This window comes from Phacochoerus africanus, chromosome 1, assembly GCF_016906955.1.
Source record: "Phacochoerus africanus isolate WHEZ1 chromosome 1, ROS_Pafr_v1, whole genome shotgun sequence".
Classification (NCBI taxonomy): Eukaryota; Metazoa; Chordata; class Mammalia; order Artiodactyla; family Suidae; genus Phacochoerus; species Phacochoerus africanus.
The window spans coordinates 146,376,532-146,404,524 of record NC_062544.1 but is presented as its reverse complement, the minus strand read 5'-3'; the positions used below and the strand labels follow the sequence as shown (position 1 = coordinate 146,404,524).

Sequence of the window (27,993 nt, the reverse complement as noted above, 5' to 3'; positions counted from 1 at the left end):
GAGCCACACCAGACCCACTCTTCACCCTCCCACAGAAATGGAGCCAAGCCTCGAATACTTCATTTTCTTTTTTATTTGGTGCTGCATCCAGGATAAGGGCAGTGAGGATGGAAGCAAGGGCTTCTGTAGCCTCATGTCCCTCATTCCCGCCAGCCCATGATGTGCACTGATACAGGGCAGGGGTCCTGGAAGGCTCAGTGTTGTCATGAGGCATTTCTCAGCCTTGGGTTTGTCACAAAGTCTGGCCTTGAACTTGCCTTTGGCCTTGATCTTCCCATGGGTGCTAGGAAGACTCCCAGCTTCAAAGGGTGGAGACCACAAGTTACTTCCAAGCTGGGGACCGTGAACGCACTGGGGAGCAAGAGCCTCAGTGTGAAAGGAGGGGAGAAGGGGAGAGACGATCAGGAATCTGTCCAGGAAGGGGGTTCTAAGGGATACAAGCCCTTCCCTTGGGGCTCAGGTCAGCCTGGGGGCTTCCCTCTACCTGCCCTCCAGCCCTGACCCCAGTACTCAGCACTGCCCACCAGGGTACAGGTCACAGTTCAAGGCCCACCTCTCTTGGTTTCAGGGTGTTGGATGGCAGCTTGAGCTCAGGGTTAGGTGGGAGGGAAATCAAAACCTTGGCGGTAGGTAGAGTCATCAAGGCCTTGCCTGTGGTCGACAGGGCCTCAGAGCCCACCAGCTTGCTGTGCTGCAGTCTGAGGACCTGCCCCTGGGGTTGGAGCACATGGGGAGAAGGCAGCCGGCCCTTGCTGTGGAGGCTGGGGAAGTGGTAAGAGGCTGTGGGAGCAAGAGCGGCTGTGAGTGCCTGGGGAGGGCCCAAGGCTGGCCAGCTACCCCTCAGGACATGTGAGGAGGGGAGGTGGGGAGAGATGAGGGCCAGGCATGTGAGGGCAGTTAGAGCCCTCCCAGTTCTTCCTCCAGAGGCCACAGGGAGAACCCAAGGTTTGGAGTCCAACAGACCTGGGTCTGCATCCCAGCTCTGCCCCTTCTGAGCTGTGCAACCTCGGGCAACTTCCTTAAACTTCCTGATACCTTGACCGGAAAATGGGGACAATAGCACCTCCCTTGCTAAGTCGTGAGGACTAAAGGAGCTGGTCAGGTGGTGACACAGTGTAAACTGTTAAGTACTATACAGATATTAGTTCCCTTCCCCAAGAGGTGACTTTGCATGGAGGCAAAGACACAATACTGCAGCAGGAAAAGCTTGGGCTCTGGAGAAAGATCAACCTGGGATTGAAATATGTACCAACTGCCTCGCTGAATGACTGCTTTGGAGGGGCCAATGCTCATCTGGCTGTGTATTTTTAAAAAGTACTTTGTACGTGATGGCTTTTACTTACTACTGGTGGCTCTCTGGTGGGGCTAAGGGTGGGGTGGTTTGGAGTGGCTTGGAGAGCAGGAAGAAACTGCCTCAGGACCCTGGGGTATCGGGGGAGAATGGTGTTACCCATGGTCTGGGGGTTCTTCGGACTCAATGACAATATGTTCAAGGGGTGGGAGGGCCTGTCCCCACTAGCAAAGGTCATGGTGAATATGCAACCCATCCTCGTGCTGGGGGAGTCCCACTTTCGGCAAATGGGGTGGACCGGGGCTGTGACACTTTTCACCTTGCCTTTCTTCCCCTTTCCAGGGGCCGAGGTGGTGACAGTGGAGTCTGGCTTCTCAGTGTGCCCCAGGCTCCTGGCCCCAGCAACTTTCCTAGAAGCTGACCTGTGGGTAAGGGTTCCCGAGTCCTTGCCTTCCCCAGAGCCTCGCTGGGTCAGCAGGTGAGAGAGGGCTGGGCGCACCGCTATCCGCTGGTGACACATCGCCAGGGGCTTCTTGATGGTGGAACCCTCTACTAGGAGTCGGATACCCACATACTGGGGCACCTCCACAGCAGGCTGCAAGGAAGAAGCAGAGACAAGGCCTGTCAGACAGCGGTGCTGGAATCCTAGGCCCAAAAGGACTTGGGGCAGAGAGAGATGAAATTATCTACTGGGGCAACTGGTCAGGAGAAGTTTCAGGGCTGAGAAATGCAAAGCCCATCTTTGGCCCTGGAAGCTGAATGAGTATTTAGAGGGTCACAGAACCCCTGAGATGAGTAATCCAGAGGAGTAGGGGAGTCTTAGCCATGTCCCCACCTGCTCCCCAACACTCCCTGGCCCTGCTAAATTGCCTGGTCCTGCTGGAATGTGTTTCTTCCTCTACAGGCTGCTGCCAATAGAAAGCTTCTGAGATGAGCCAGATTCTCTGCTGAGAGGCTATGAGTGATGACACCCAGACAGATAAAAGGCTGAGGGCCTGCCTATATCCTCATCTGAACCCAAGACACAGAGAAGCAGAAGTGAGGAGTCTCAAAGAAGGCGTTCTTGAGGAGAATGAAGTAGCAAATGTACAGAGGAAGGCAGAAAAAAAGGCCCAGGAAAGGGCCTTTTGAGTTCCTATTGAGCCAAGCTGTACTTCCTGCAGCTGGGCATCAGGAGAGTTCCCAGTGCCTTGCTGGGAACATGCTTTTATTTACTATTTTTGGCTGCACCCAGGGCATCTAAAAGTTCCCGGGCCAGGGATAGAACCCAAGCCACAGCAGTAACAATGCTGAACCCTTAACACTAGGTTACCAAGCAATTCTTCGGAACCTTCCTTTTAACCTGGAGCTAGTCTGAGGTGTTTTCTGTGTCATCAAAGGATCCTCATTAAAATGTATCTAAACATCAGAGTCATGGAGTTCCCTGGTGGCTCAGTGGGTTAAGGATCTGGTGTTGTCACTGCTGTGGTGCAGGTTTGACCCCTGGTCAGCAATTTCCGCATGCCTCGGGCACAGCCAAAAAAGAAGACAGACAAAACCATCGCAGTCGCTTGGAGCTTGTTAAAAATACAGATGTCAAAGCTCACGGACAGCCTAGCTGATGAGGCAAAGATCATCTTTATGAAAGAATCTCAGCTAATAAATAGAGCAGGAATGACAGAATTAGAAATTTACCATTCTGCAACTCTAATACGCCAGGCAAGAATCAAAACTGGATATTAACATAAGAAGGTGAAAAGGCTGAAAGGAAAGTGTGTCATCTGCACACTGCCAAAGTATCACCTTACAAAGAAACTGATCATTGCAAAGGGGAAGATGCAGCTTACAATGGACACAGATTTGGTAGCCACCATCTTAAACCTATGGTCAGATTTAGCAGCACCAATAATGAGACACTCTTGACAGTGTGTGCCTTGTGATGCTGTGTGAGGTACCCAGCATCACCTTTCAAGTGTTCTTGCAAAAGTACGTAATCTGAACCTCATCAGGCTGTCTGACCTGCTAGTTTACAGGACATTCAGATAACAGAAGAACAAGTTAAAACACCACCATGAGGGAACAATCAGATATATCCAGAATGTGGGACAGTTCCATTTAAAAAAAAAAATAGCCTGGGAGTTCCCGACGTGGTGCAGTGGAAACAAATCTGACTAGTATCCATGAGGATGTGGGTTCTATCCCTGGTCTTACTCAGTGGGTTGGGGATCCGGTGATGCTGTGAGCTGTGGTGTAGGTCACAGATGCAGCTTGGATCCCATATTGCTGTGGCTGTGGTACAGGCTGGCAGCTATGGCTCCAATTTGACCCCTCGCCTGGAAACTTCCATACGCTCCAGGTGTGGCCCTAAAGAGGGCAAAACAAACAAAACCAGCCTAGTCCCTTCAAAAGATCCAAATATGGGGAGATAAAAGCAGTGGGCCGGTTCTAGATTAAAAGAGATTAAAGAGCATTAAAGAGAATAAAATATCTAGGAAGAGGAGTTCCCATTATGGTTCAGCAGTAACAAACCTGACCAGTATCCACATTAACTTAAGATACAATCAGTAACTGTGATAACGACCAGGACACTTGTGTCATGCAGTCGGCACATTCTCTGCGCCCAAACTCTGATGGAAGCCTAAACCAAATCAGAATAATTAGAATATTTTTTTTTCTTTTATGGCCGCACCTACAGCATATGGAAGTCCGTGCCAGGGAGTGAATCCCAGCAGCAGCTGCAAACTAAACTGCAGCTGCAGCAACACTGGATCCTTTAACCCACTGCATTGGGTTGGGGATCAATTCTGTGCCTCCACAGTGACCTGGGCCTCTGCGGTCAGATTCTTTTTTTTTTTTTTTTTTTTTATTTTTAGGGCTGCACATTGTAGCATATGTAGGTTCCCAGGCTAGGGGTCCGATCAGAGCTACAGCTGCCAGCCTACACCACAGCCACAGCAACACAGGATCCCAGCCGAGTCTGTGACCTACACCACAGCTCACAGCAATGCCAATCCTCAACCCACTGAGCAAGGCCAGGGATCGCACCCACAACCTCACGGTTCCTAGTTGGATTCAGACTATACTACAAAGCTACTGTCATCAGAATGGTATGGTACTGGCAAAAAACTAGAAATATAGATCCATGGAACAGGATAGAAAGCCCAGAGACAAACCCATGCACCTATTATCAACTAATCTATGATAAAGGAGGCAAGTAGATACAACGGAGAAAAGACAGTCCCTTCAATAAGTGGTGCTGGGAAAACTGGACAGAAAGGTAACACCATACAAAAAATAAACTCAAAATGGATTACAGACTCTAAACCTAAGGCTCCTAAGGCTAGATACTATAAAACTCCTGGATGAAAACATAGGCAAGATACTCTTTGACATAAATCACAACAGTATCTTTTTGGATCCACCTCCCAGAGTAATGAAAGTAAAAACAAAAATAACCAAAGAGACCTAATTAAATTTTAAAGCTTCTGCACAGCAAAGGAAATCATAAAAAAAATGACAAGACAACCCAAAGAATGGGAGAAAATCTTTGCAAATGAAGCAACTGACAAGGGATTAATCTTCAAATATATAAACATCTCACACAGGTTTATAAATATATAAACAAATCCAATTAAAAAATGGTCAGAAGATCTAAATAGACATTTCTCCAAAGAAGACAGATGGCCAAAAAGTACATGAAAAGATGCTCAACATCACTAATTATTAGAGAAATGCAAATCAAAACTATAATGAGGTATCACCTCACATCAGTCAGAATGGCCATCATCAAAAAGACTATAGGAAGTTCCCCTGTGGGACAGCAGGTTAAGGATCTGGCATTGTCATAGTTGTGGTGCAAGCCACAACTGTAGCTTGGGTTTGATCCCTGGCCCAGGAACCTACATATGCCATGGGTGTGGCCAAAAAAAGTTCACTAACAATAAATGATCAGAGGGTGTGGAGAAATGGAAACCCTCCCACACTGTTGGTGGGAATATAAATTGGTAAAACCATTGTGGAAAAGAGCATGGAAATTCCTTAAAAAACTAAGTATGGAGTGGAGTTCCCGTCGTGGCACAGTGGAAACAAATCTGACTAGGAACCATGAGGATGTAGGTTCGATCCCTGGCCTCACTCAGTGGGTTAAGGACCCGGCATTGCTGTGGCTATGGTGTAGCCCGGCAGCCACAGCTCCAATTTGACCCCTAGCCTGGGAACCTCCATATGCCACGGGTGTGGCCTTAAAAAGCAAAAACAAAAAAACGCAACTAAGTATGGAGTTACTACATGGCCCAGCAATCCCACTCCTGGGCATCAATCTGGAGAAAACCATAATTCTAAAAGACACATGAATCCCAATGTTCATTGCAGCACTATTTACAACAGCCAAGACATGAAAGCAACCTAAATGTCCACTGACAGAGGAATAGCTAAAGAAGACAATGGTACACATATACAATGGAATATTTACCAGCCATTAAAAAGAACAAAATAATGCCATTTGCAGCAATATGGATGGACCTAGAGACTATCATACTAAATGAAATAAGTCAGAGAAAGACAAATATCATATGATACCACTTATTTATATATGGAATCTAATAAAAATGATACAAATTAACTTATAAAAACAAAAACAAACTCACAAATTACAAAATCAAATTTCGGGTTACCAAAGGGGAAACCATGGAGGGGAGGGATGAATTGGGATGGTGGATTAAAACATACACACTACTATATACAAAACTGAAAACTAATAAGTACCTGCTATATAGCATAGGGAAGAGTACTCAATATTCTGTAAAATCCTATATGGGAAAAAAGAATGGACATATGTGTATGTATAAATGATTCACTTTGCTGTACACCTGAAACTAACATAACACTGTAATTTTTTTCTGTTTTTCTTGTCATCTTTTGTCTTTTTTAGGGCTGTACCCAAGGCACATGGAGGTTCCCAGGCCAGGGGGCGAATTGGAGCTATAACTGCTGGCCTATACCACAGCCATAGCAGCATGAGATCCGAGCCATGACTGCGCCCTCCATCACTGCTCATGGCAACACCAGACCCTTAACCCTCTGAGCAAGGCCAGGGATCAAACCCGAGTCCTCATTACTAGTTAGGTTCATTAACAATTGAGCCACAACGAGAACTCTCATTTTTTTTCTCTTTTTATGGCTGCATCTGCGTTCCCACGCTAGGGGTGAATTGGAGCTGCAGCTGCTGGCCTGCACCACGGCAACACCAGATCTGAGCTGCATCTGCAACCTAGGCCACCGCTCATGGTAACACCGGATCCTTAACCCACTGGGCAAGGCCAAGGATTAAACCCACATCCTTACGGACACTATGTCAGGTTCTTAACCTGCTGAGCCACAACGGAAACTCCTGCAACACTGTAAATCATCTCTACGCCAATAAAATTTTTAAAAAATGAGCAGCTTGCACAAATTGACTCTTATTATATGTGAGGAACTTCATTTATCATGAAACACCTAAAAACCTTATTAAGTACTAATGACAACAGCTAAAACCCACATAGCGTTTACTCAGTGCCAGGCACTTCCTAAATGCTTTACCTGTATCAACTCATTTATGTGTCACAACCTTATGAGGCAGGTACCATTTTCTTTCTTTTTTTCTTTTGCTTCCATCTTTCTTTTTTTCTTTTTTGCTTTTCAGGGCCAAACCTACAGCATAGGGAAGTTCCCTGGCTAGGGGTTGAATTGGAGCTGTAGCTGCTGAACCCACATCCTGAGATACTAGTCAGATTCGTCTCTTTTTTTTGCCTGAGCCACAAAGGGAACTCTAAGAGGATATCATTTTCATTCTCGCTCTACAAATAAGGAAGCTGAGACCCCTAGAGGTTATGAAGTTGAGCAGGGGGGTGTTAGTCCATGCTTTTAACACTGTGCTACAGGTCTCTAGAAATGTTATCCACACACATTAACTCATTTCATCTCTCAAAACCCAAGAGAAAGATGGGGACAGCACCTCCACCTTATAGATGGGGAAACGGAGGCTCAAGGGGGTGAAGTGGCTGTACCCAGACATTGTGGCAGAACAAGAACTTGAACCAGGTCTGTGTGACCACAGAGCCCTGAGCTTCACTATGGGGTGGCCTCTGGGTCCTGTCTGGGCCTGGCCACCTCACCTGCTTGTAGATGAGCTCAAAGGCTCCCGTGTCACAGTTGCGGTCCAGTCGCCGGTCGATGACCACACGCAGTGTGTCGGCTTGCACTCCAGCACAGAGCCGGGCGGTGACCGCCGTGGAGGGTGCCATGGTGGGGCTGGCGTTGATCTCGATCAGCCAGGGCTGGAAGTCCTCACCGAATACAAAGTCAGCGCCATAGAGTTCGAAGCTGGCTTTGCGACACTGTACGGTGTCCTGGGACGTCTGGAGGGCATGGATCACCGCGGCCTTCATGCCGGGCACGATGATAGTTGACCAGGCGTTTGGGGCCCCAATCTCCTGCAAGTGGGCTTGGAACTTCTTGCTCGACCACATGTTGTCCGAGGGCAGTAGCGGGTGCCGGTGGCACGAGTTCTCCAGGTGTCTCTGGATGGAGTTGTTGCACAGGTGCACAGAGCTGGGCCAGAGAGCAGAAAGCTGAGGGCTGGCTCCCTGTGCCCTTCCCACCCAAATGGGGGTGGGCAGGCAAACCCCAGAACCAGCCCCGTGCACACCGGACCATTCAGCTTGAGGCAACAAAAGCCTCACCCCATTCTTCTAGGGCCACAACTATTCTTCACTCCGACCTCTCTGAGGGCACTAACTATACAGGAGCTGCAGCGTTAAGTGCTCTGTGACAGCATCAGTTAACCCTCCTAGTGCTTAGAAGAGAAGGAGGGCCCTGTAGTCATCAAGGCCTAGCTTAATCGCTGACTAGTAAGATCTTACACAATCAATTTACCCAAGCGCTCCTTTCAACATCTGTAACAGAACCCACTTCACTAGGCTTCCGGTAATGACCGAGAGAATACACATGAAGTGTATTTGTCACATTTGGCATCCATCACACACAAAGCCCTCAGTAACTGACAGCTCTGTGTCTCAAATGACTGCCTCCGTTCTTCAGATGTGGCAACTGAAGCTTAAAGAGGTTTTCACTCGACCCAAGTCACAGAGCCTAGAAGCTGCAGAGACAGAATTCGAACCCAGGACTCCATAGCCTTCCTCTTACCCACAAGTGAACGCTGCAACACACTTCTCTCCTCTCACAATTCTCCTGACCCCCCTTGGTCCTGCTCTACATCCTTTTTTCCATAACATGTATTACATTTTAACCTATTAGATACTTTTACTAATTGTGCTCATTGCTTGTCTGTTTCTCCCTGCTGGAATGTGAACTTTTTTTTTTTCTTCTTTTTTTCGCCTGTGCTCACAGCATGTGGAAACTCCTGGGCCAGGGGTCAAATTCGAGCTATAGCAATGACCCAAGCCATTGCAGTGATATCTGATCCTTAACCCACTGTGCACTCTTGAAAGCTGGGCTCTTGATTGGTTTACTGCTGTCCCCCAAGTGCCTAGAACAGTGACCCCACAGGGAACACACACAGATCACACCCCTGGAAGGATGGCTGCAAGACGGAGGGCCGGTCTGCTTGCAAAGGCTCTCTCTGGAGGCCACACACAGCCTGTCCCACAGCCTGCTGCTGTACCTTGTCAGCTCCCCAACCAGATTGGGAGATCAGTGCAATGACTGGAGGGGTGAGGTGGGGGTGGGGTGGGGGGCTCACTTGTCCAGGTTCTTCAGGGAGAAGGGCTGTGTGGAGAAGCGGATGTAGCTGTCGCGGTAGAACCACACAGTAAGTGGGTTCCAGTCGGTCACCAGGAACCACTGTCTCAGATCAAACTTGGTGCCAAAGATGAGCAGGGGCCGCTCAATATACTTCTGCACCACCCATTTACCGTCCTTCATCATCATGGGGTTGCTGTCCACCAGCTTCAGCATCTCCTCCAAGTGGTCCATGCACACGATGCCTAAAAGAGAGTCAGGGTGGTCAGGGATCAGGTCAGGCTCATGTAGGGAGATGGGTCAGGGGACCAGGGAAAGCCCATCCTAAGTTCTTATCCCTACAGAACCAAGGGGCCCAAGTGGGTGAGCCTGCCTTTCTCCCTGTTCCCTTTGGGAAAGCTGAGAATCTGTGGAAGATTTAAATTTAAAAAAAAAAGAGTAAAAAGACAAAAAAATAAATAAATAAATAAAATAAAAAAGAGTAACCAGTTTTGTTTGATGAAAAGGAATAAATGCACAGATAAAAATTAAAAACACTATTGAGCTTTTAAAAAAACTACCTGTGATCGGAAAGAGAATGTGTGTACATGTATAAGAGTCACTTTGTTGTACAGCAGAAATTACCACAACATTGTATATCAACTATATGTCAATAAAACTTTAAAAAGGGAAAAAAATTTAAAAACTGGAGTTCCTGAAAAATGATTACAATTGTTGAATCTGAAGGAAAATGAGTTAATCATACCATTTTTTTTTTCAACTTTTCTGTAAATTCAAAATAAAAACTGGGGGAAGAATCATTTTTATATTAAATGGATACAATTCACACACACACACACACACACACAAAACAACTGGAGTTACTATTGTGGCTAGCAATAATGAATCCAACTAGTATCCATGAGGATAGGGGTTTGATCCCTGGTCTTACTCAGTGGGCGAAGGATCTGGCATTGCTGTGAGCTGCGACATAGGTCACAGATGCGGCTTGGACCTGAGTTGCTGTGGCTCTGCAGCTGCAGCTCCAATTCGACCCTTAGCTTGGAAACTTCCACATTTCGTGGATGTGGCCCCCAAAATAAAAAAATTTAAAAACTATGTGCGTATATGATAAGTTCTTCACAATTAACAAAATATAAAACAACAAAAGCAAAGAGAAGGCAGTTCAAAAGGGCATACAATTAATAAAATACATCTCCTTCCCCAGAGGCAGCCAAGGGCTGCTTCCAGTTCCTGTGGATCTGCTCTCTGGTTATGGGAGGGGCTGCATCTGCCTCAGTTTCATAGGATTCTATGCATTTGAATGTGCCAAAGAATTGGAACAGTGCTTGCCACATGGTGAGCATTCAGTAAATGTTAATTCATACCATTATCATTAGTTACTTGTAGAATACATTTCTAGCTGTAGATTTGCTGGCTCAAAGGGTGTGCCCATGTTTTCATTTTATATCACCAAAGATGTTCAAACTAATTTGCACTCCCAGTAAGTGTATGAGACTGTGTATTTTTCCACACTCTACCAACACTGTTGTATCTTTTTTTGGTCACTCTTCTAGGTAGAATGGTATCTTATTTGTCTTACAAAGAATGAAGTCAAACATCTCATGCTAATAAGGCATCATTTTAATGCTGATAAACACAGCTGACCCATGAACAATGAAGGGTTTAGGAGCACCAACCCTCCAAGCAGTTGAAAGTTTTCATATGACTTTACAGTCGGCCGTCCATATCCATGGTTCTGCATCCATAGAGTCAACCAACAACAGGTCATGTAATAATGAAGTATGTATATAGCGAAAGAAATCCACATAAATGTGGACTCACGCAGTCCAAACCCATCTTGTTCAAAGGTCTATAGTAAGAATCATACTGCAGACTAATGCACTCACAAATCAATCTCATTTCTTCACTGTTTGACACCTCCCCTCAAACAGCCTGATTGCCTGCCAATGGTGCAGAATAACTTGTGCCTGGTTCCCAAGCCAGATTCTCTCTCAAATGGCCAGACTGACCACCAAGATTCCCATAACATGATGCCTCGTGTAGCCAAAGATTACGACTGTTTGTGACCTCTGCCCCGGCAATTTTATTTTTAAGAATTTATCCTAAGGAAATAGATGGAAAGGCCACTAAGTTATCTGCTCAGGATGTTCATCACAGTGTCATCTGTAATAACAATTGATGAATCAATAAAAAAATAAGAAAAAAAATGGTGGCTATCTAAATATCCATCAGAGGAGTTCCTGCCATGGCATAGTGGGTTAAGAAGCCGACTGCAGCAGCTTGAGTCTATGTGGAGGTGCAGGTTCGACCCCCAGCCTGGCACAGTGGGTTAAAAGATCTGGTGTTGCTGCAGCTACAACACAAGTCGCAGCCATAGCTTGGATTTAATCCCTGGCCCAGGGAACCTCCATATGTTGAGGGTGCAGATATAAAATTAAAAATAAATAAATAAGAATTCCCAGGCAGAAGTTCCCATCGTGGCTCAGTGGTTAACGAATCTGACTAGGAACCATGAGGTTGCAGGTTCGATCCCTGGCCTTGCTCAGTGGGTTAAGGATCCGGCATTGCCGTGAGCTGTGGTGCAGGTTGCAGACGCGGCTCGGATCCCACGTTGCTGTGGCTCTGGCGTAGGCCGGTGACTACAGCTCCGATTCAACCCCTAGCCTGGGAACCTCCATATGCCGCGGGGAGCAGCCCTCGAAAAGGGAAAAAGAAAAAAAAGACAAAAACAAACAGACAAAAACAAGAATTCCCAAGCAGAGCTTTCATGCCTGCCCACTTGCACCTCTCACAAGCATCCTATCTTAATAAATCTACTTTTTTTTTTTGTCTTTTTGCTATTTCTTGGGCCGCTCCCGCGGCATATGGAGGTTCCCCGGCTAGGGGTCTAATCGGAGCTGCAGCCACCGGCCTACGCCAGAGCCACAGCAACACGGGATCCGAGCCGCGTCTGCGACCTACACCACAGCTCAAGGCAACGCCGGATCGTTAACCCACTGAGCAAGGGCAGGGATTGAACCGGCAACCTCATGGTTCCTAGTCGGATTCGTTAACCACTGTGCCATGACGGGAACTCCCTAAATCTACTTCTTGCCTATCACTTTGCACTTTGTCTCTCGCTGAATTCCTTCTGCCCGGACACATGAAGAACCTGAACCTCAGTGAGTCCAGACACAGGCATGAAGACCATGAAACCACTGAACACCAGCTTTGAAAACAATGCAAGCTTACCTCCACCATGATCCTTATCTGTGGCCTTATTTTCTACCCCAAAACTATAAACCACCTTCCAATCTCTCCTAAGGGGGGCACAATCTTTGAGACATTAGTCTTCTGTGACCCTTCTTTGCCTGGCAAAGCAATAAAGCTATTTTTCCTCCTTCGCCGCCCTCCCCCCCAAAAATAGGAGTTCCTGTCATGGCTCAGTGGTTAATGAACCCGAGCAGCATCCATGAAGATGCAAGTTCAATCCCTCGCTTCGCTTAGTGGGTTAAAGGATCCGGCGTCGCCATGAGCTATGGCGCAGGTCATACATGCAGCTCAGATCCTGTGTTGCTGTGGCTCTGGTGTAGGCCAGCGGCTACAGCTCCAATTGGACCCCTAGCCTGAGAATTTCCATATGCCGCGGGTATGGCCCTAAAAAGATAAAAACAAACAAAAAATTAAACAAAATTATACTATGCAGCTATAAAATAGAATGAGGTAAAAGAAAACATACTATACTTTTACATAAAATTCAAAAACAAGCAACACAGAGTATCATAAGCTAGAATAGGGGAGGAGAGACCATTGTGAGGAGGTAGAGACCAGGAGGTGGCATGGGAGCGGACTCTCCTCTCTAAGGTGCTGGTAATATTTTATGATCTAGGTGATGTTTCCATGAGTGTGCGCACTATATGACAATTCACTGTGTTATGTATTCACAATGTGTATCCTTTCAATAAAGTATACTGTACATACATTTCAATTAAATTTTTCTAAAAATGGAAAGAAAATGTTGAAATACATGGGGAAGTCACGGTATTATTCTCTCTGCTTTTGTGTATGTCTGAAAGCATCAGAGTTCCTGTCATGGCTCAGTGGAAACAAATCTGACTAGTATTCATGAGGAAGCATATTCAATCCCTGGCCTCGCTCAGTGGGTTAAGGATCCAGTATTGCTGTCAGCTGTGGTGTAGGTCACAGGTGTGGCTTGGATCCCATGTTGCTGTGGCTGTGGCATAGGCAGGCGACTACACCTCCGACTGGGCCCCTAGCCTGGAAACCTCCATATGCCATGGTATGCCCACTCCCCCCACAAAAAGGCCAAAAAAGTGCCCACAACAATAATTTAAAAACAAGGGGAAAAAGCAGATTGAGATGTACTGAAATGGAGTAAGATCTACAATTAAGAAAAAAGAGGAGTTCCCGTCATGGCTCAGTGGTTGATAAATCCAACTAGGAACCATGAGGTTGCGGGTTCAATCCCTGGCCTTACTCAGTGCGTTAAGGATCCAGTGTTGCTGTGAGCTTCGGTGTAGGTTGCAGACGTGGCTCGGATCCCGAGTTGCTGTGGCTCTGGCGTAGGCTGGTGGCTACAGCTCTGATTCAACCCCTAGCCTGGGAACCTCCATACGCTGCGGGAAGCGGTCCTAGAAAAAAAAAAAAAAAAGGTGTTGGGAGTTCCTGCTGTAGTGCAACAGGTTAAGGATCCAGCATTGTCTCTGTGGTAACGTGGGTTCGATGGCACAATGGGTTAAGTAGTTTAGGTCACAGTTGCAGCTTGGATTCGATCCCTGGCCTCGGAACTTCCATGTGCCATGAGTGCAGCCAAAAAAATAAAAAAGAAAGGTGCAAAAAAATGAGTAATGCTCACTGATATGGAAAGGTACAATAGATGAAAAAAGGAAGCTACAGAATAGTATGTTCTTGTTTAAAATAAAATACACACTATCCAGATACAAAGAAGACAGTGTAGAAAGAAAGATACCACAAGGTGAACAGTAGTTATCTCAGTGAAACCAAGGGTGTCTTTGCTTTCTTCTACTTTTCTGATCTTTTTTTTTTTTTTTGGCTATGCCCACAGCATGCAGAAGTTCCTGGACCAGGGACTGAACCCTCACCACAGCAGCAACAATGCCAGATCCTTAACCCACTAGGCCACCAGATCTTTTTTAAAGTAACAGTTAATATGTATTTTCATCCTGGGAAAACAACAACAAAAGTATGTGCAAGGTAGAAGAAAAAACTGTGATGCTGGTTGTGAAGCAACATCCCAAGAGGAATGTCCTGCAGTGTGTGGAGCTGCAAAGCTTCACATGCACATGAACACATTCACCCAAAGGCCATATCTGGAGCAATCTGCTGCCAGATGTCTGTTTTCTACATCTTGGAAGTTCTTAACCATTTTTTTTAAAGGCGGGGCTGATGCATCATCCCAGCTTGCTGGCTGCCCTGTTCAAATTCCATTCATGCTGAGCAATCTGAATAATAGCTAAAAATAATAGCACTTAAATAGCAGTTACTCTGTTAAAGTAAGGATCTGAGTACTTTCTCTTTATGACAGTTACGTAACCCTCTTAGGTAGCTATTATTGGCTTCATTTAACCAATGATAAAAATGAGGCACAAAAGAAGTTAAGTAACCTGCCCCAGGTCTTAAGGATATTAGGAGGCAGAGCTCGCATTTGAACCCAGGAAGCCTGGCTCCCGCATCCATACCCTTAACCACTGTCCTGGATACATCACAAAGATGCACTGGTTCAATTTGAGAGCCCTTAGATGACAAGAAACTACATGTGTCTATCACCAGAACTGCCAAAAGCATTAACCCAAACTCAGGACAGGAGAGGAGCTGGCATCATCATTACAGCAGACAACATTTATGGTGTAATTACTGTGCCAGGCACTGTCCTAAGCAGTAGCCATACCACCTCACTGAATCCTCACCCCATAGGAGGGAACTGAGGTTCAGAGAGTTGATAGAACTTGCTCAAGGTCACACAGCACATCAGTAGCGGAGCTGGGATTCAAACCTAGGCATTCTGGCTCCAACAGAGCCCGCACTATTAACTTTCCTGGCCTCTAGATGGGAAGGCAGGCCATAGGGTGCTAGTACAGGATGCAGGGGCTGACCCCCACCTCGTCCGCGGGACTTGGCTCCTGGCTTCACGATCCAGATGTTGCGATCTCCTTCCATGTCCATCTGGGGCACCACGGCCCGCAGTTGCTGCAGGATGTCCTCACAGCGCTGGACCTGAGTGTCGAGGTGCCTGAGTTCTGCCCCCTCGCTGTGGGGAGATGACGGGACTTGGGCAGGGCTGAGACTGGAGGCAGCCTGGTGGACAAGGCAAGACACAAGCACCACCACCCCACCCCCGGCCATAGTCTAACCAGCTTGGGCTGTGCCCTTCCCCTAGAGATCAGATATGTCTCTCCCAAACCTCTGTCCCCACCCTCAAGCTGATCCCCAAACTCCACCCTGCCCAGGGCACCGTCCCACACTGCTGGAATGGGAGAGGATGGGGAATGTCCACTTACTGCACCCCTCCTGCTCCAACACTCCGCCCTCTGCCACCTTCCTACGACATTAAAACTGCATTTGGCAGAATTTAATTATAGCAGCATCGAATGACGAGGCACTCAGTGCCAGGCACTGTGCCAAGGGCTTTATCTATATTATCACTAATCTATCTCCAGGGAGATAGTACTTGTCCCATTTTAAAGAAGTATAAACTGAAGCTTAGAGGGTTAAGGGACTTGCCCAAGGTCACACATTGAGTAAGGTGGCTGAGCCAGGATGCAAAGTCCATCCTGCCTGATCCTTCTATCCATGGGTGCTTTTAGGTCATTACCCTCTGTTTCTTAACCAAGCACTGGTTGATGGCGGGGGAGGGTCCCTTCCTGCATAGTCATTTTCAAGCACATTTCTATCATATATCTCCCTGATTTCTCTCTCTTCCCATCACATACCACCTGACACTTACAGTTATTTGCTTATGGCCTGTTTCTGCTTACTGGAATATAAGCACTGAAGACAGGAACATTTTTTTGTAGTTGTTTTTCTCTGTTGTAGTCCCATCCCCAAGCCATAGCCCTGGCACTTATTAAGTGCTCCAAAAAAGTTTGTTAAATGAATGAACGGTTGGATAAGCAAGTCCTCTGGCAGGACCTGGCCTCAGCCACTGGGCTGTACTGACAAGGTTTCATGGACAAAGAGGGACCCTGTTCCCTACAGGACACAAAATGTCCTAAACTTATTAAACCAAGTAACTAAATACCCCAGATAGCTACCTCATTCAAACTCTCCCATTTCTTTTCTTCTGACTGAATAGGAAGGAAGCCTCCAGTAGACGCTAACCTCTCTTTAACAGCTTAGCCTCTTAAATGTCTCCAGCCATGGAAATCTTAATTTTCTTTTACTAAGGCAGCAGCAGCAGTGGCATCAGGGCAGTTCAGGAAGGAGACAGCCAGACGGAGAGGGCTTGGCAAAGCCTCTTATTCACACCCAAATCCTGGTCTTTCTATTTCCAGAAGGTTTGCTGGAAATTTTTCTGTTGCCATGGCATAAAGAATCTGCTCAGCAAATCTGTGATTTGGCTCAGGAAAGTGTCACATGCTGGTGGCAGGGGCATGTGCAATTTGAAAAAGTATATTGAACATGACAATATGATTTTATATTTAGCAAAAGAAAAGACCACCAGTGTTTTTTGGAACGTGAATCTCAAGAAAAGCCTGGCTGGGAGTTCCCATTGTGGCTCAGCAGTAATGAATCCAACTAGTATCCGTGAGGACCTGTGTTCGATCCCTGGTCTTGCTCAGTGGGTTAAGGATCCAGCCAGCATTGCTGTGAGCTGTGGTGTAGGTCATAGACATAGCTCGGATCTGGTGTTGCTTTGCCTGTGGCTGTAGGCCGGCAGCTACAGCTCTGATTTGGCTCTTAGCCTGGGAACTTCCAAGTGCCATGGGTGGCCCTAAAAAGACCAAAAAAAGCCTGACTGTTTAACTCATGGATTTGTTTTTAAAAGTTGAAAAGCAGCAGTAAATACTACAGAAATCAATGAATGCTGATGATCTGTACTAAACAATTCAATGCTGTATGATGTAATGTTTTATGTAATCCTGACTTTTAAGAGGCTCCTCCAGCCCTCAACTTGCCCCACACCCAGAAATACAAAGGACTGATCTTCTTTCCACCTACTGTTCTAACATGGTCCTGTTGATTCTTTTTTTTTTTTTTGAGGGACCACGCCCATGGCATGTAGAAATTCCCAGGCCAGGGATCAAACCCGAGCCACAGTAGTGACAATGCCAAGTCCTTAACTGCTAGGCCACCAAGAAACTCCAGTCCTGATGATTCTTAAGAAGGTGATTTTAGGAGTTTCCTGGTGGCCTAGAAGTTAAGGACCTGGCATTGTCATTACTGGGGTTTAGGTTCCATCCCTGGCTTGGGGAACTTCACCATGCCATGGGCATGCTCCCACCACCCAAAAAAGGAAGAAGGTGGCTTTATGTTGTCTGGCAGCTAAGGGGAAAGTATGGGATCACCTAGTTTTCCTCTCCCAGACATTTAAAAGACACAAGTGAATTGTTTATCAATGATGTGGGTGTGCTTGCTAAGTCTCTTTTCTTTTTTTAGGGCTGCATCTGCAGCATATGGAAGTTTCCAGGCTAGTGGATGAATCAAGAGCTGCAGCTGCCAGCCTACACCACCGCCACAGCAACAATGAGGGATCCCAGCCACGTCTGCAACCTACACCACAGCTCACGGCAACGCTGGACCCTTAACCCACTGAGTGAGACCAGGGATTGAACCCACATCCTAATGGATGCTAGTCGGGGTCATTTCCACTGAGCCACAATGGGAACTCCTGGGTAAGTCTTTCATTCAAGGTTCATTGATTAGTTCTTCAGTCTCCTCCATTAATCATTAAATCTGTCCATTCCCTGCTATTAGCACCAAGCCAACTGAGGCCCTGAGCACTCCCCCAGCTCACTGCAAGCCTCCCTCCTTGAGCTGTGTGCCCCTGAGGGCAGGGACTTCTCTATTTCTGGAGCCTACCTGGCACCCAGGAAGGGCTCGGTAAATGCTGTGTGTTCTGCCTTCAGGACCCTCTGCCCTCTAGTCTAGTCTCTGCTGAAGGAAATCTCCCTACAATAGTCCCAGGCCCATCTCAATACTCCTTTCCTCCACTTAAGAATGGTCTCCCAAAGTGCATTCTGAAAACACGGACACTCAGGATGCCTGGGACAGGGGGCTGAGGACTCATCTCTCTTGGGAGTTTACACCAACAACTTGTTCTGAAAAGTCCTGCATCAGGGAAATCTATTTTATTTTATTTTTTTTATTTTTATTTTTCTGCTTTTTAGGGCCACACCTGAGGGACATGGAAGTTCCCAGGCTAGGGGCTGAATTGGAGCTGCAGCCGCAGGTCTATGCCACAACAACGTAGGATACGGGCCAAGTCTGCGTTCTACACCACAGCTCACTGCAATGCCAGATCCTTAACCCACTGAGCGAGGCCAGGGAAGGAACCCACATCCTCATGGATACTAGTAGAGTTCATTACCACTGAGCCATAATGGAAACTCCGGGAAACCTATTTTAATTAACTCTGTTTAACCCATTGTTTTCCAAATGTGACTGACCTTAAGAGCCCTTTCTTCATGAACTCTGTTTACAGCCTGTAGACCTAGCAACCTGTGTAACACTTTGGGGAACACTGGCCTCCAGGATAAATCTAAAATATTTAATAGATTCTTACTTTGTGAGTGAACATTATGATTCTGTGCTAAGCATACAAATTATCCTGTCTAATCCTAACCCCGAGGCAGACATTATTTTTCAACTTATTTTGCATGTGAGAAAAGCAAAGCTCCAAAAGTTTAGTGATGCTCTCAAGGTCCCAGAACTGTGAAGCTGCAGAGGCAGGACTTGGACTCATGTCTATCTGACAGCACATACGGCAAAAACTGGGAAGAGTGGGTTGGCCCCTATGATGGAGGCAGTGGGAGCTCTTGAGGGTTCCTGAGAAGAGCAGAGTGAACACAACAGGAGACTTGAAGAGGAGATGGGCCTGCACTGGATGGAGAGGGTCTGCCCTGAGCATCAGCTCAGAACAGAGAAGCTCCCTGAAAGGAGGAGGCACCTGCCCAGACCCCGAGGCCCGGGTGTCAGGGGGACTCACTGGACCACTTGGTAGTAGCGCTGGAGGAAGAGGGACCAGCCCTCCGGGCTCAGGTACAGGGGGGCCTCCAGGTCCTTGTCGATGTCCACATGGGCCAGGTTGCTAAGGTGCTCCTCACAGACACACAGAGCCTCATCCACAAACTCTGGGGACACTGTCACTGTTTTTTTCTCCTGTTTCTTGAGCTGCTTGTCTCCTGCAGAGATAGGGAGGGGACCATCACTATCCCACATACAAGGCAGGTAGCCTGACACATGTCATGGCCCCCACTGCCCCAAGGCCTGTCACTTACCTGAGACCTCACCCTAATACATCTGACGCCCAGCACACGCCTCCATCCCCTACCGCCCTGGGACCTGTCACTCACATGGGGCTTTGTTCTAAATTCACCTGTAATCCTATTGCTTGCCCTTGGCCCATACTGTCCAAGCAAGGACCTGTCACTCATGTGAGGCTTCACCCTAAATGTCCTCAAGGCATCTCAACACCTACAGGTGTCCCAAGGCCTGTCACTTACCTGAAACCTCATCTTAATACACCTGAGGCACACCACATGCCTGCAGCCTCTCTGTGCTAGGGACCTCTGACACACCTGAGGCCCTTGTGCTCTGCTCCTGACACACCCAGGAGATAGCAGTGGGGAGGTCTCTCTCTGGAAGAGGCAGGGATTTGCCTGCCCCCAGTAGAGCTGCTCCTCACATCCTTGAATCCCTGGCTGATGGGCTCTTGGGTTACAAGATGGAGCCTGTGACGTAGGAGTAAGTCCAGAGAGGAAATGGGCAAGCAGTGGGTTGAGCCAACGGACAGTGAGGGGCCTTCTGTGTCCCCCTTCACATGGAGTCCCCAGACCACGTGAAATCACATGTTGTCACTGCTTCCTCTCCTCACAGACCTGAGCTCCCCACAGGCAGGGATGCCCCCACGTCATCTTAGTCCGTCCTCTGTAGAGCTCTCGGCCACATGCCAGCGCTTGGGAGGGCTGAATAGGCAGTGGGTCAATTAACAAATGGACAGGAAGACATGTGGCAGGGGTTGACTGGGACAGAGGAATGAATGAGTGGATGGACCGGAGGATAGATAGGTGGTGGAGTGCAGGACGGAAAAAAAGAAAAAGGAAGGACAGGCAGATCTAAGCAAGGACAGGTAGGCGGGAAGGTTGGTGGATAGATGGACAGGGAGTGTGGAGCTGAGAGAAGGTAGGTGAATGAGCAGAGCAACAGGGGGTGGAGTGGGGTGGGTAGGTGGGGGGAGGGAGAATGAATGGATGGATAGGTGGGCAGATGAATGAGATCTAGGGGCAGGTAGGTGAGTAGGCAGGTAGATGGATGGATGGCTGGTGGATAGATAGGTGGGCAGAGGTACTGATAGGTTGGCAGGAAGGAGTGGTGGAGAGGCAAATGGATGTGAAAAACACAAGGACAGGAGTTCCCATTGTGGCTCAGCAGTAACAAACCCAACTAGTATCCATGAGGACATGGGTTCGATCCCTGGCCTCGCTCAGTGAGCTAAAGATCCAGTGTTGCTGTGGGCTGTGGTGTAGGTTGCAGATGTGGCTCAGATACCATGTCCCTCTGGCTGTGGCATAGGCCAGCAGATGCAGCTCCGATTCAACCCCTAGCCTGGGAATGTCCACATGCTGTGGGTACAGCCCTAAAAAGACAAAAAAAGAAAAGGAAAAAAAAGAAAAGGAAATAGAAAAAGACCAGGATGTATGTATAGATGAATGGATGGATGGATGTGACTGGTGAGAGGACAAATGGCCGGGGGAGTAGAGGTAACCACAGCTCTTACCTAGGGCTTCTTCCTCTTCTGCCTGGATAGAGTATGACTTCCATTCGGATTTTACCACCAGCTTGAGAACGTTGCGGGCAGCGGTCAGCCAGAAGTCCTCTGCTCCCGGGGCAGGGGATACCCTGCTCAGCCCTAGGCTCCAGGCCTGTTCTCATTCCGGAACCTGATCATGACCTGCCCATCTTGGAACTGGAACCTGACTACCGTTTCTGACTCTAGAACTTGGACTAGAACCTGGCTTCTGTTTTAGTTGTAGAACCAAACCCAGAATCTGACCTGACTTGGCTCATATTCTACCTTCAGAATCTTGCCAGGACCTGCCATCTGATTTCTCTCTTCTGTTCCTAATCTACTTCTGATACTTATTCGAGCCTGAGAACCAGACCTTGGCCCAAAAGCTGTATCATATTTGTAGACTAATTTAAACCTAGCATCTAATCTGGATCCAAATTCTGCCCTGAATTGACAGCATGTCCTGGCTTTAGAGTCTATTCTGCTTAAGAGTGAAACCTAGGCCCTTTTCTAGATTCAGAACCCTATCTAGCCAGTGGAATCTCACGTTGGCTTGGAATCTATCCTGGTTTCTACACTCAACCAAGTGACCAACATTTAGAACCTGCTCTAGGAAACAAGACAAGCTATGTCAGCTTTTCTAGAGGTCTGGGTTGACCAAGGGGGGGAGGCTTGTTCAGGGTGACACATGAAGGAGAGATAAGGCCTGGGGAAGGAGAAGGAAATCTAACTGGGGAGATGAGGGCCTGAGGAGAGAGGCCTTTTGCTCTCTAACACCAGCCAGGGCTTGAGGCCTCATCCTTCGGCTTGAGGGTCCAGGCATGGGGCTGGCATCTCCTTACCTATGAAGGCCTTCTTATCGTCCTCAGCCCCCAGGCAGTAGCAGCGCGGGAAGAAGGAGTCGGCATCAGCCTCGTCAAACCACAGCAGATTCCGGAGATTGAGACAGAGACCCACCTACAGAGTTAGCTGCTGAGGGGGCAGGGTGGGGCTCCCCTGGAGGGTCTCCTAGGGACTCCCCATGCTTGGCACACAACCAGATGGCTCAGAAAGAGCCTGCTTGCATGTGCTCAGAGCCTCTGCCCCACTTGCTAGGCTTGACCCGCTCACATCAACCTCCTGGACAATGACCTCTGTGATTCCCTCCGCCAAGAACACTCCCCATCCTTCCTACTCACCCTGTCTCATTCTGAAATACCTGCTTCCTCTAGGAATCCTTCCCAGCCCACACTGATAATAAACTAGCAGGTCCCAACCACAAACCCTTTCACTCTTGTTATAACCCTAGAAGATCGGTCTTACTGGTGGTCTCATTTAAAGATGAAGAAACTGAAGCTCAGAGAGGTGTGGTCGCTTAGTAATAACCCCGGTAAGATACAATGGATTCATCAGGCAGATATCCTCCACATGGGAAATAAGGGTCCTCCTGCTCACAGTCATTGGACTTGGCGTTTGTTCTGGCTCCAGACCCATCTGGATCCTGGAGCCTGTTTTAGACATCATGTGTACATGTGCCAGACAGGCTGCAGGGGCTGGATTTGAACCCAGGCAAGCCTGACTCCAAATCTCACTGGATTAGACATCTCCCCATCTCCTGAGAACTTTTACTGATAAGGAGAGCAGGGAACAGGGCTGCAGGCCTGAGGGCTGAGGGGTTGGAAGCTGCCACAGTCGCGCCCCAGAGAGCCCACCTTTGTGGTAAAGGAGCCTGCCCGGGCATAGTGGTTTATCATTTGATCCTTGGACAGTAAGCGACAGTCCAGCACATCCCGCCGAGTGGTCCAGATGAAGTAGGGGACCTCGTTCCGAACCATGCGGGACTGGAGAGAGGAGAAGAGACATGGAGGCTGACATGGGCAGCACAAGGCCCGAGGAGGTTTCTCCCCACCCTGCGGAGCCAGGTGGATGAATGGAAGGAGAGGATGTTCCCAAAGTGGCCTCTAGACCACAAGCCATCTTTGTGGAAGGTAAGAACACTTATTTCTTCCTCCAGGGCCACACTGGATGAGCAGAGAGCAGACCGACTTGTAGCTCCTTTAGCCAGGTGCCCCTAGGCAGTGCCTAAGCCCCACAACTGAATGCCACACTCTGTTCTGGCTCTTGGCCATCAGGGACTTGCTCAGTGGCAGGACAGTGACTCTAAGCTGATGGGCACAGAGCAGGTGATGAAGGCTCTCTCAGGGGATCTACCTCTCTCCATTTTCCCCACAACTCTGAAATGTAGGATTATTGATAACCAACAACAACATGCACCAGGCCCTGTTCTAAGCTTTCCATGTCAACTCATTTAATCCTCACCACAACCCTGTAAGGTAGGTGCTACCATTAGCCCCATTTCACAGACAAGGGAACTGAGGCACAGGTAGGGCTACATGGAACTGCTCACCCTCAACCTTTTCTGACATACAAAAAAACGGCAACCTGGTATAGTTCAACTTTGTGAGCGGCAGTGCCAAGATTCAAAGCCAAATGTCCTCATTTCAACACGCATATCCTCTATACCATCATATCAGCCTGTTTCAGAACTTTTTATTTTTTTCTTTTCTTTTTAGGGCCACACCTGCGATATATGGAAGTTCCCAGGCTAAGGGTCGAATCGGAGCTGCAGCTGCCAGCCTACACCACAGCAACACCAGACCTGAGCCACGTCTTTGACCTACCCCTGCAGCTCGCCGCAACAATGGATCCTTAACCCATTGAGCAAGGCCGGGGAGCGAACCTGCATCCTCATGGATACTAGTTGTACTCTTAACCCACTGAGCCACAATGGGAACTCCATCTTTCAGAACTTTTAGGTCCTTCCTTATAGGCTTCACCTAACAATGACAGGGGAAGAAGATGAACTATGGCGTTTTTATTTGTAAAGGGGAATTACCAGGCATGAAGATTATGCCAGCTTCTGATACAACCTAGCAAAGAGCTCTAGTCCTAGACCAGCCTCATCTGTGTCTGTCACCATTCTGCTGGCCTACCTAGGCTTTAAAGAACCAACCAGTTTTTACAACAGATAGGGAAAACGAGGCCCAGAGAAGGAAAGGACTTGTCTGGGGTCACCTGGCTAGACTCCAGTACTCTCCCTCCAACGAAGCAGAACCCTGCCCAACCCCTGGGCCCTCACCATCAGAGCATGCGTCCCATGTAGGTCATCAAATTCCAGTATGTCATCAAAGGTGAATAGCTGTGCTGGCCGGAATGCCTCAACCTCATCTTCATCCTCTGTGGATGCAGAGCCCAGGCCTAGTAAGGTCCCTGTCCCCATCCCATAGGCCCAGGTCAAAGCCTCAACCCTGGGACAGTGGGAACCAAAGGAAAGGGACTCGAGGGGCAGCTTGTGGAAAAGAAGGGGCTTGCTCACCATCTTCAGTGGTGTCACTGTCACCCATTACTGAGCTATCCAGATCCTTCTGCGATGGTGGCAGGTTATTGTCCAAGTGATGAACCATCTTCTTCTCCACCCAGCCCCTCCGGCGCAGGAGGCACCGGATCACAGGGTAGTGGCCTTGGATCATAAAGACCTTCTTCTGCTATAAGGTGAGAGGATACGTTTTCAGTAAGCACAGCCTAGCTGCCAGACACAGGAGGTATAATGGAGAACCAGACAGCTATGGTCTCTGCTTTCAGGTAATTTTTTCCCCCTCTCTTTAGGGTCGCACCTGTGGCATATGAAGATTCCCAAGGCTAGGGGTCAAATCTGAGCTACAGCTGCCAGCCTACACTACAGCCCAAGCAATGCCAAATCCAACCCATGTCTGCGACCTACACCATACCTCACAGCAACGCCAGATCCTTAGCCCACTGAGGAAGGCCAGGGATCGAACCTGGAGCCTCATGGTTCCTACTGGGATTCATTTCTGCTGCTCCATGACAGGAACTCCCTAATCAGGTTCTTAATCCTCTGAGACAGAAAAAATTTCCCAAGAAAAAAAAATTTTTTTTTTTTTGTCTTTTTAGGGCCGCACTTGTGGCATATAGAAGTTCCCAGGCTAGGGGTCCAATTGGAGCTGCAGCTGCCAGCCTACACCAGAGCCACAGCAATGCCAGATTCGAGCCATGTCTGTGACCTACACCAGAGCTCACGGCAACGCTGGATCCTTAACCCACTGAGTGAGGCCAGGAATCAAACCCAAAACCTCATGGTTCCTAGTAGCATTCATTGCCACTGCGCCACAACGGGAACTCCACCAGGAAATTTTTATATCCTAAGTAGAGGAGACAAACATTAAACAAGTAGAGAAATAGATGTGCATAGCAAGCATCATAATATTGACTATATTTATTTGCTAATATTTATTGAGTACCTACTATGCGTTAAGCACATATACATTACTAACAATAACACGGGTTTTTTGTTTTGTTTCTTTTTTTTTGGCCATGGCGTTCAGCAGCTTGATGTGAGGTCTCAGTTCCTAGACCAGGGACTGAACCTGGGCCGCAGCAGTGAAAGCACCAAATCTTATCTAGTAGACCACCAAGGAACTCCCAATAATATGTACTTTTGATAAATACTCCTATCCTGATTTAACTGGTTATGAAACAGAGGAACAGAGAGATTGAATAGCATGGCCATACATTGAGTATGAGAAAGAGCAGGAATTTAAATCCAGGCTGGCTGGCTCAAGAAACTGGATACTTACTGGGGACCTGGAGAAACAGAGTCAAGGGAAGTTGCAGAGGAGCCAGGAATGCACAGAGCTGGGCAAATGGCAATTCAGGTGGAGAGAAGGGCATGTGCAAAGGTCTTGAGCCTGGAGAGAGGGTGGAAGGAACTAGAAGGAAGCCAGGGTGAATGGAGTGTGAAAAATGAGGGGAGACCTCCTGAAAAGTAGGGCTAGACTGGAGAAGGCCCTGCAGACCTTGGGGTGTACTTGGGTTTTATATAAAGAGTCACGTGAATAAGGTGAAAGGAGGGAGTGACATGGTTGGAAGCTCTAAGTATGGCTTTCTGCTGTATAGAGAATAGATGGAGGGGACAAGGATGGGAGTAGGGGACCAATCAGAAGGTTATTGTGGTTTCTGTTAGAATTAAGATGCTTACAGTGGAGATGGGGATAAGGCGATAAAGTTGAGATTTATTTTGGAAACAGACTGACTAGTTTTGCTGATGGGATTAGGTGTGGGTGAAGAAACAGAAATATCGGATTTCTGGCTTGAGCAACTGGGAGATGGAGGAGAGAGAGAATAGGGAGGGAAACAGGTTTGGACAGGAAAATTAAGAGTATGGCTTGGAGAGATCCCCCTGTGGCGCAATGGGATTGCTGGTTCAACTGCACTGGCAAGGATGCAGGTTTGATCCCTGGCCCGGCACAGCTGGTTAAGGATATAAGGATCCGGTGTTCTGCAAACTGTGGCATAGATACAGTATGGGATTCAGTCCCTGGCCCAGGAACTCTATATGCCCCAGGGTGGCCAAAAAGGAAAAAAAAAAAAAAAAAAAGAGTTACAGCCTGAAACATGGGTTTGAAATGCTTTGAAGTTCCTGGGAGCTGTAAGGTTGGGGGTTGAATCTATGGACAGGACAGGCTAAGCTTGGAAAGAGGAGGCAGGGGGCATAGCACACTGACTGGACTCACAGTCAAGGAGACAGGCATGGAGAGAGATCCAGGGAATGAGGAATGTCTTCAAAAGCAATTGAAAAGTGGCTGCCAGGGAGGGAGAAACGAAAACTAGGAGCTTGTACACAGCCAGGAGGGAAAGGTGAGCGGGGTAGCAGTGTAGAATGACACAAGGTGCCTAACCAAACTCAGGATAGAAAAAGGACTGACTGCTGGATCTGGCTCTTTGAAGGTCACCTGTAACCTTGACTGGAGTGGTTCCTGGTGGGAGTGGGGAAGGGCAGGGAACCAGAGCAGTGGGAGCTGAGGAGAGAATCTCAGATAAAGAAGTAGAAAATTTTGCCAAGAAGTCCACCGTGAATGGGGTATTGAAAACAGCGAGGGGGAGTTCCCATCGTGGCTCAGTGGTAAACAAACCAGATTAGCATCTATGAGGACATGCATTCCAATCCCTGGCCGGGGTTACCTGAGCTGTGCTGTAGGCCGCAGACGCGGCTTGGATCCAGCATTGCTGTGGCTGTGGCATAGGCCGGCAGCTGCAGCTCCGATTTAACTCCTAGCCTGGGAAGCTCTATATGCCACAATTGTGGCCCTAAAAAGACCATAAGAAAGAAAAAAAAAAAAGGAAAGAAAGAAGGCGAAAAGAAAATAGGGAGGTATCTGAAGATGGGTGTGGGATCAAGGTTTTTGTTTTCTTGTTTGTTTTCTAAGGATGGGAGCAAAAAGTGCAGGGAGGCTCAGACGCTTTCAGGGTCCTTTCTAGAACCCCCGACCCGCAACCCTCTCCGACCTTGACAGCTCTCTCCACGTGGATCCTGGCATTTCTGAGCCGGCCCATGTATTGAGACGCCTTGGAGAATCCTCGCCAAAGGACAAGAGAACCTGCAGAAAGATGCGGAGTCGGGGTGGGGCAGCACCCCTTCTCTCTCTCTACCCATCATCTGGATGCCCATCCTCTACCGCTCTTCTCCGGACTCCAATATCGGCCCCAAATCTCCAGGTCCTAGCCGCCTGCCTCGGGCCAGGAGTGGCGGGCCGCAAGGGGCCCTCACCGTCCGGCGGCGGCGTGGCGTCCTCCTTGGTCTTGGCCGGAGAAGGGCCGCGGGGGCGGGGTTCCGCGGCGCCCTGGGCGTAGCTGCGGCCTGGGGAGGACTCAAGAGCGCAACCTAGGAGGCGCGCCAAGGCTAGGCTGCCCTCCCAGCTTTGACAGCCTGCGGCAGCCTCTTCGGGAAGTCGGAGTTCGGAGTGGCGGGCCCAGGGCCATGAGGCGGGAGAACTGGTGCGGGACTCGGGTGGCTGCGGCCTGCGCGGCCAGCTGCCCACCGGGCCCCTATCCCGGCCGTAGCAGGCGGTGAAGCCCAAGTGCGTGGCCCCCAGCTCCCCCGTGCTCAGGAGCTGCGTGGCGCCGGAGACCTGCATGCGCCGCTTGCGGTGCGCACGCGCTTTCCCCGGACCCGAGC

The 27,993-nt window shown here is 48.4% G+C and overlaps 1 protein-coding gene across 11 annotated transcripts; it reads right to left on the bottom strand.

Moving 5' to 3' along the window:
* Positions 1 to 55: 55 nt before the first annotated feature.
* On the bottom strand, positions 56 to 27,993 carry TTLL3 (tubulin tyrosine ligase like 3). Of its 11 annotated transcripts, none has more exons than XM_047780378.1 (13): positions 27,586 to 27,993; positions 27,324 to 27,415; positions 24,337 to 24,505; positions 24,100 to 24,197; positions 22,673 to 22,801; positions 21,824 to 21,938; positions 20,970 to 21,068; positions 19,179 to 19,374; positions 15,133 to 15,281; positions 9,012 to 9,255; positions 7,426 to 7,861; positions 1,451 to 1,886; positions 56 to 780 (listed from the first exon to the last, which is right to left on the bottom strand). In XM_047780378.1, the coding sequence occupies exons 1-13, from the start codon at positions 27,950 to 27,952 to the stop codon at positions 536 to 538; spliced, it is 2,775 nt and encodes a 924-aa protein (XP_047636334.1). In that variant the 5' UTR covers positions 27,953 to 27,993; the 3' UTR covers positions 56 to 535. The 11 variants fall into 11 exon arrangements, with proteins under 11 accessions (XP_047636334.1, XP_047636288.1, XP_047636297.1 ...); XM_047780332.1 differs by having other exon boundaries at positions 1,714 to 1,886; XM_047780341.1 differs by lacking the exon at positions 20,970 to 21,068 and having other exon boundaries at positions 1,714 to 1,886.

Excerpts from the sequence above, each read along its gene's own strand:
- TTLL3 (XM_047780378.1), bottom strand. The coding sequence starts at position 27,952 with ATGCAGGTCTCCGGCGCCACGCAGCTCCTGAGCACGGGGGAGCTGGGG. Across the intron at positions 15,282-19,178 it reads CGCTACTACCAAGTGGTCCA|CGAGGGGGCAGAACTCAGGC; the intron begins GTGAGTCCCCCT and ends ATCTCCCCACAG. Across the intron at positions 781-1,450 it reads GAAGAACCCCCAGACCATGG|CCTCTTACCACTTCCCCAGC; the intron begins GTAACACCATTC and ends TTGCTCCCACAG.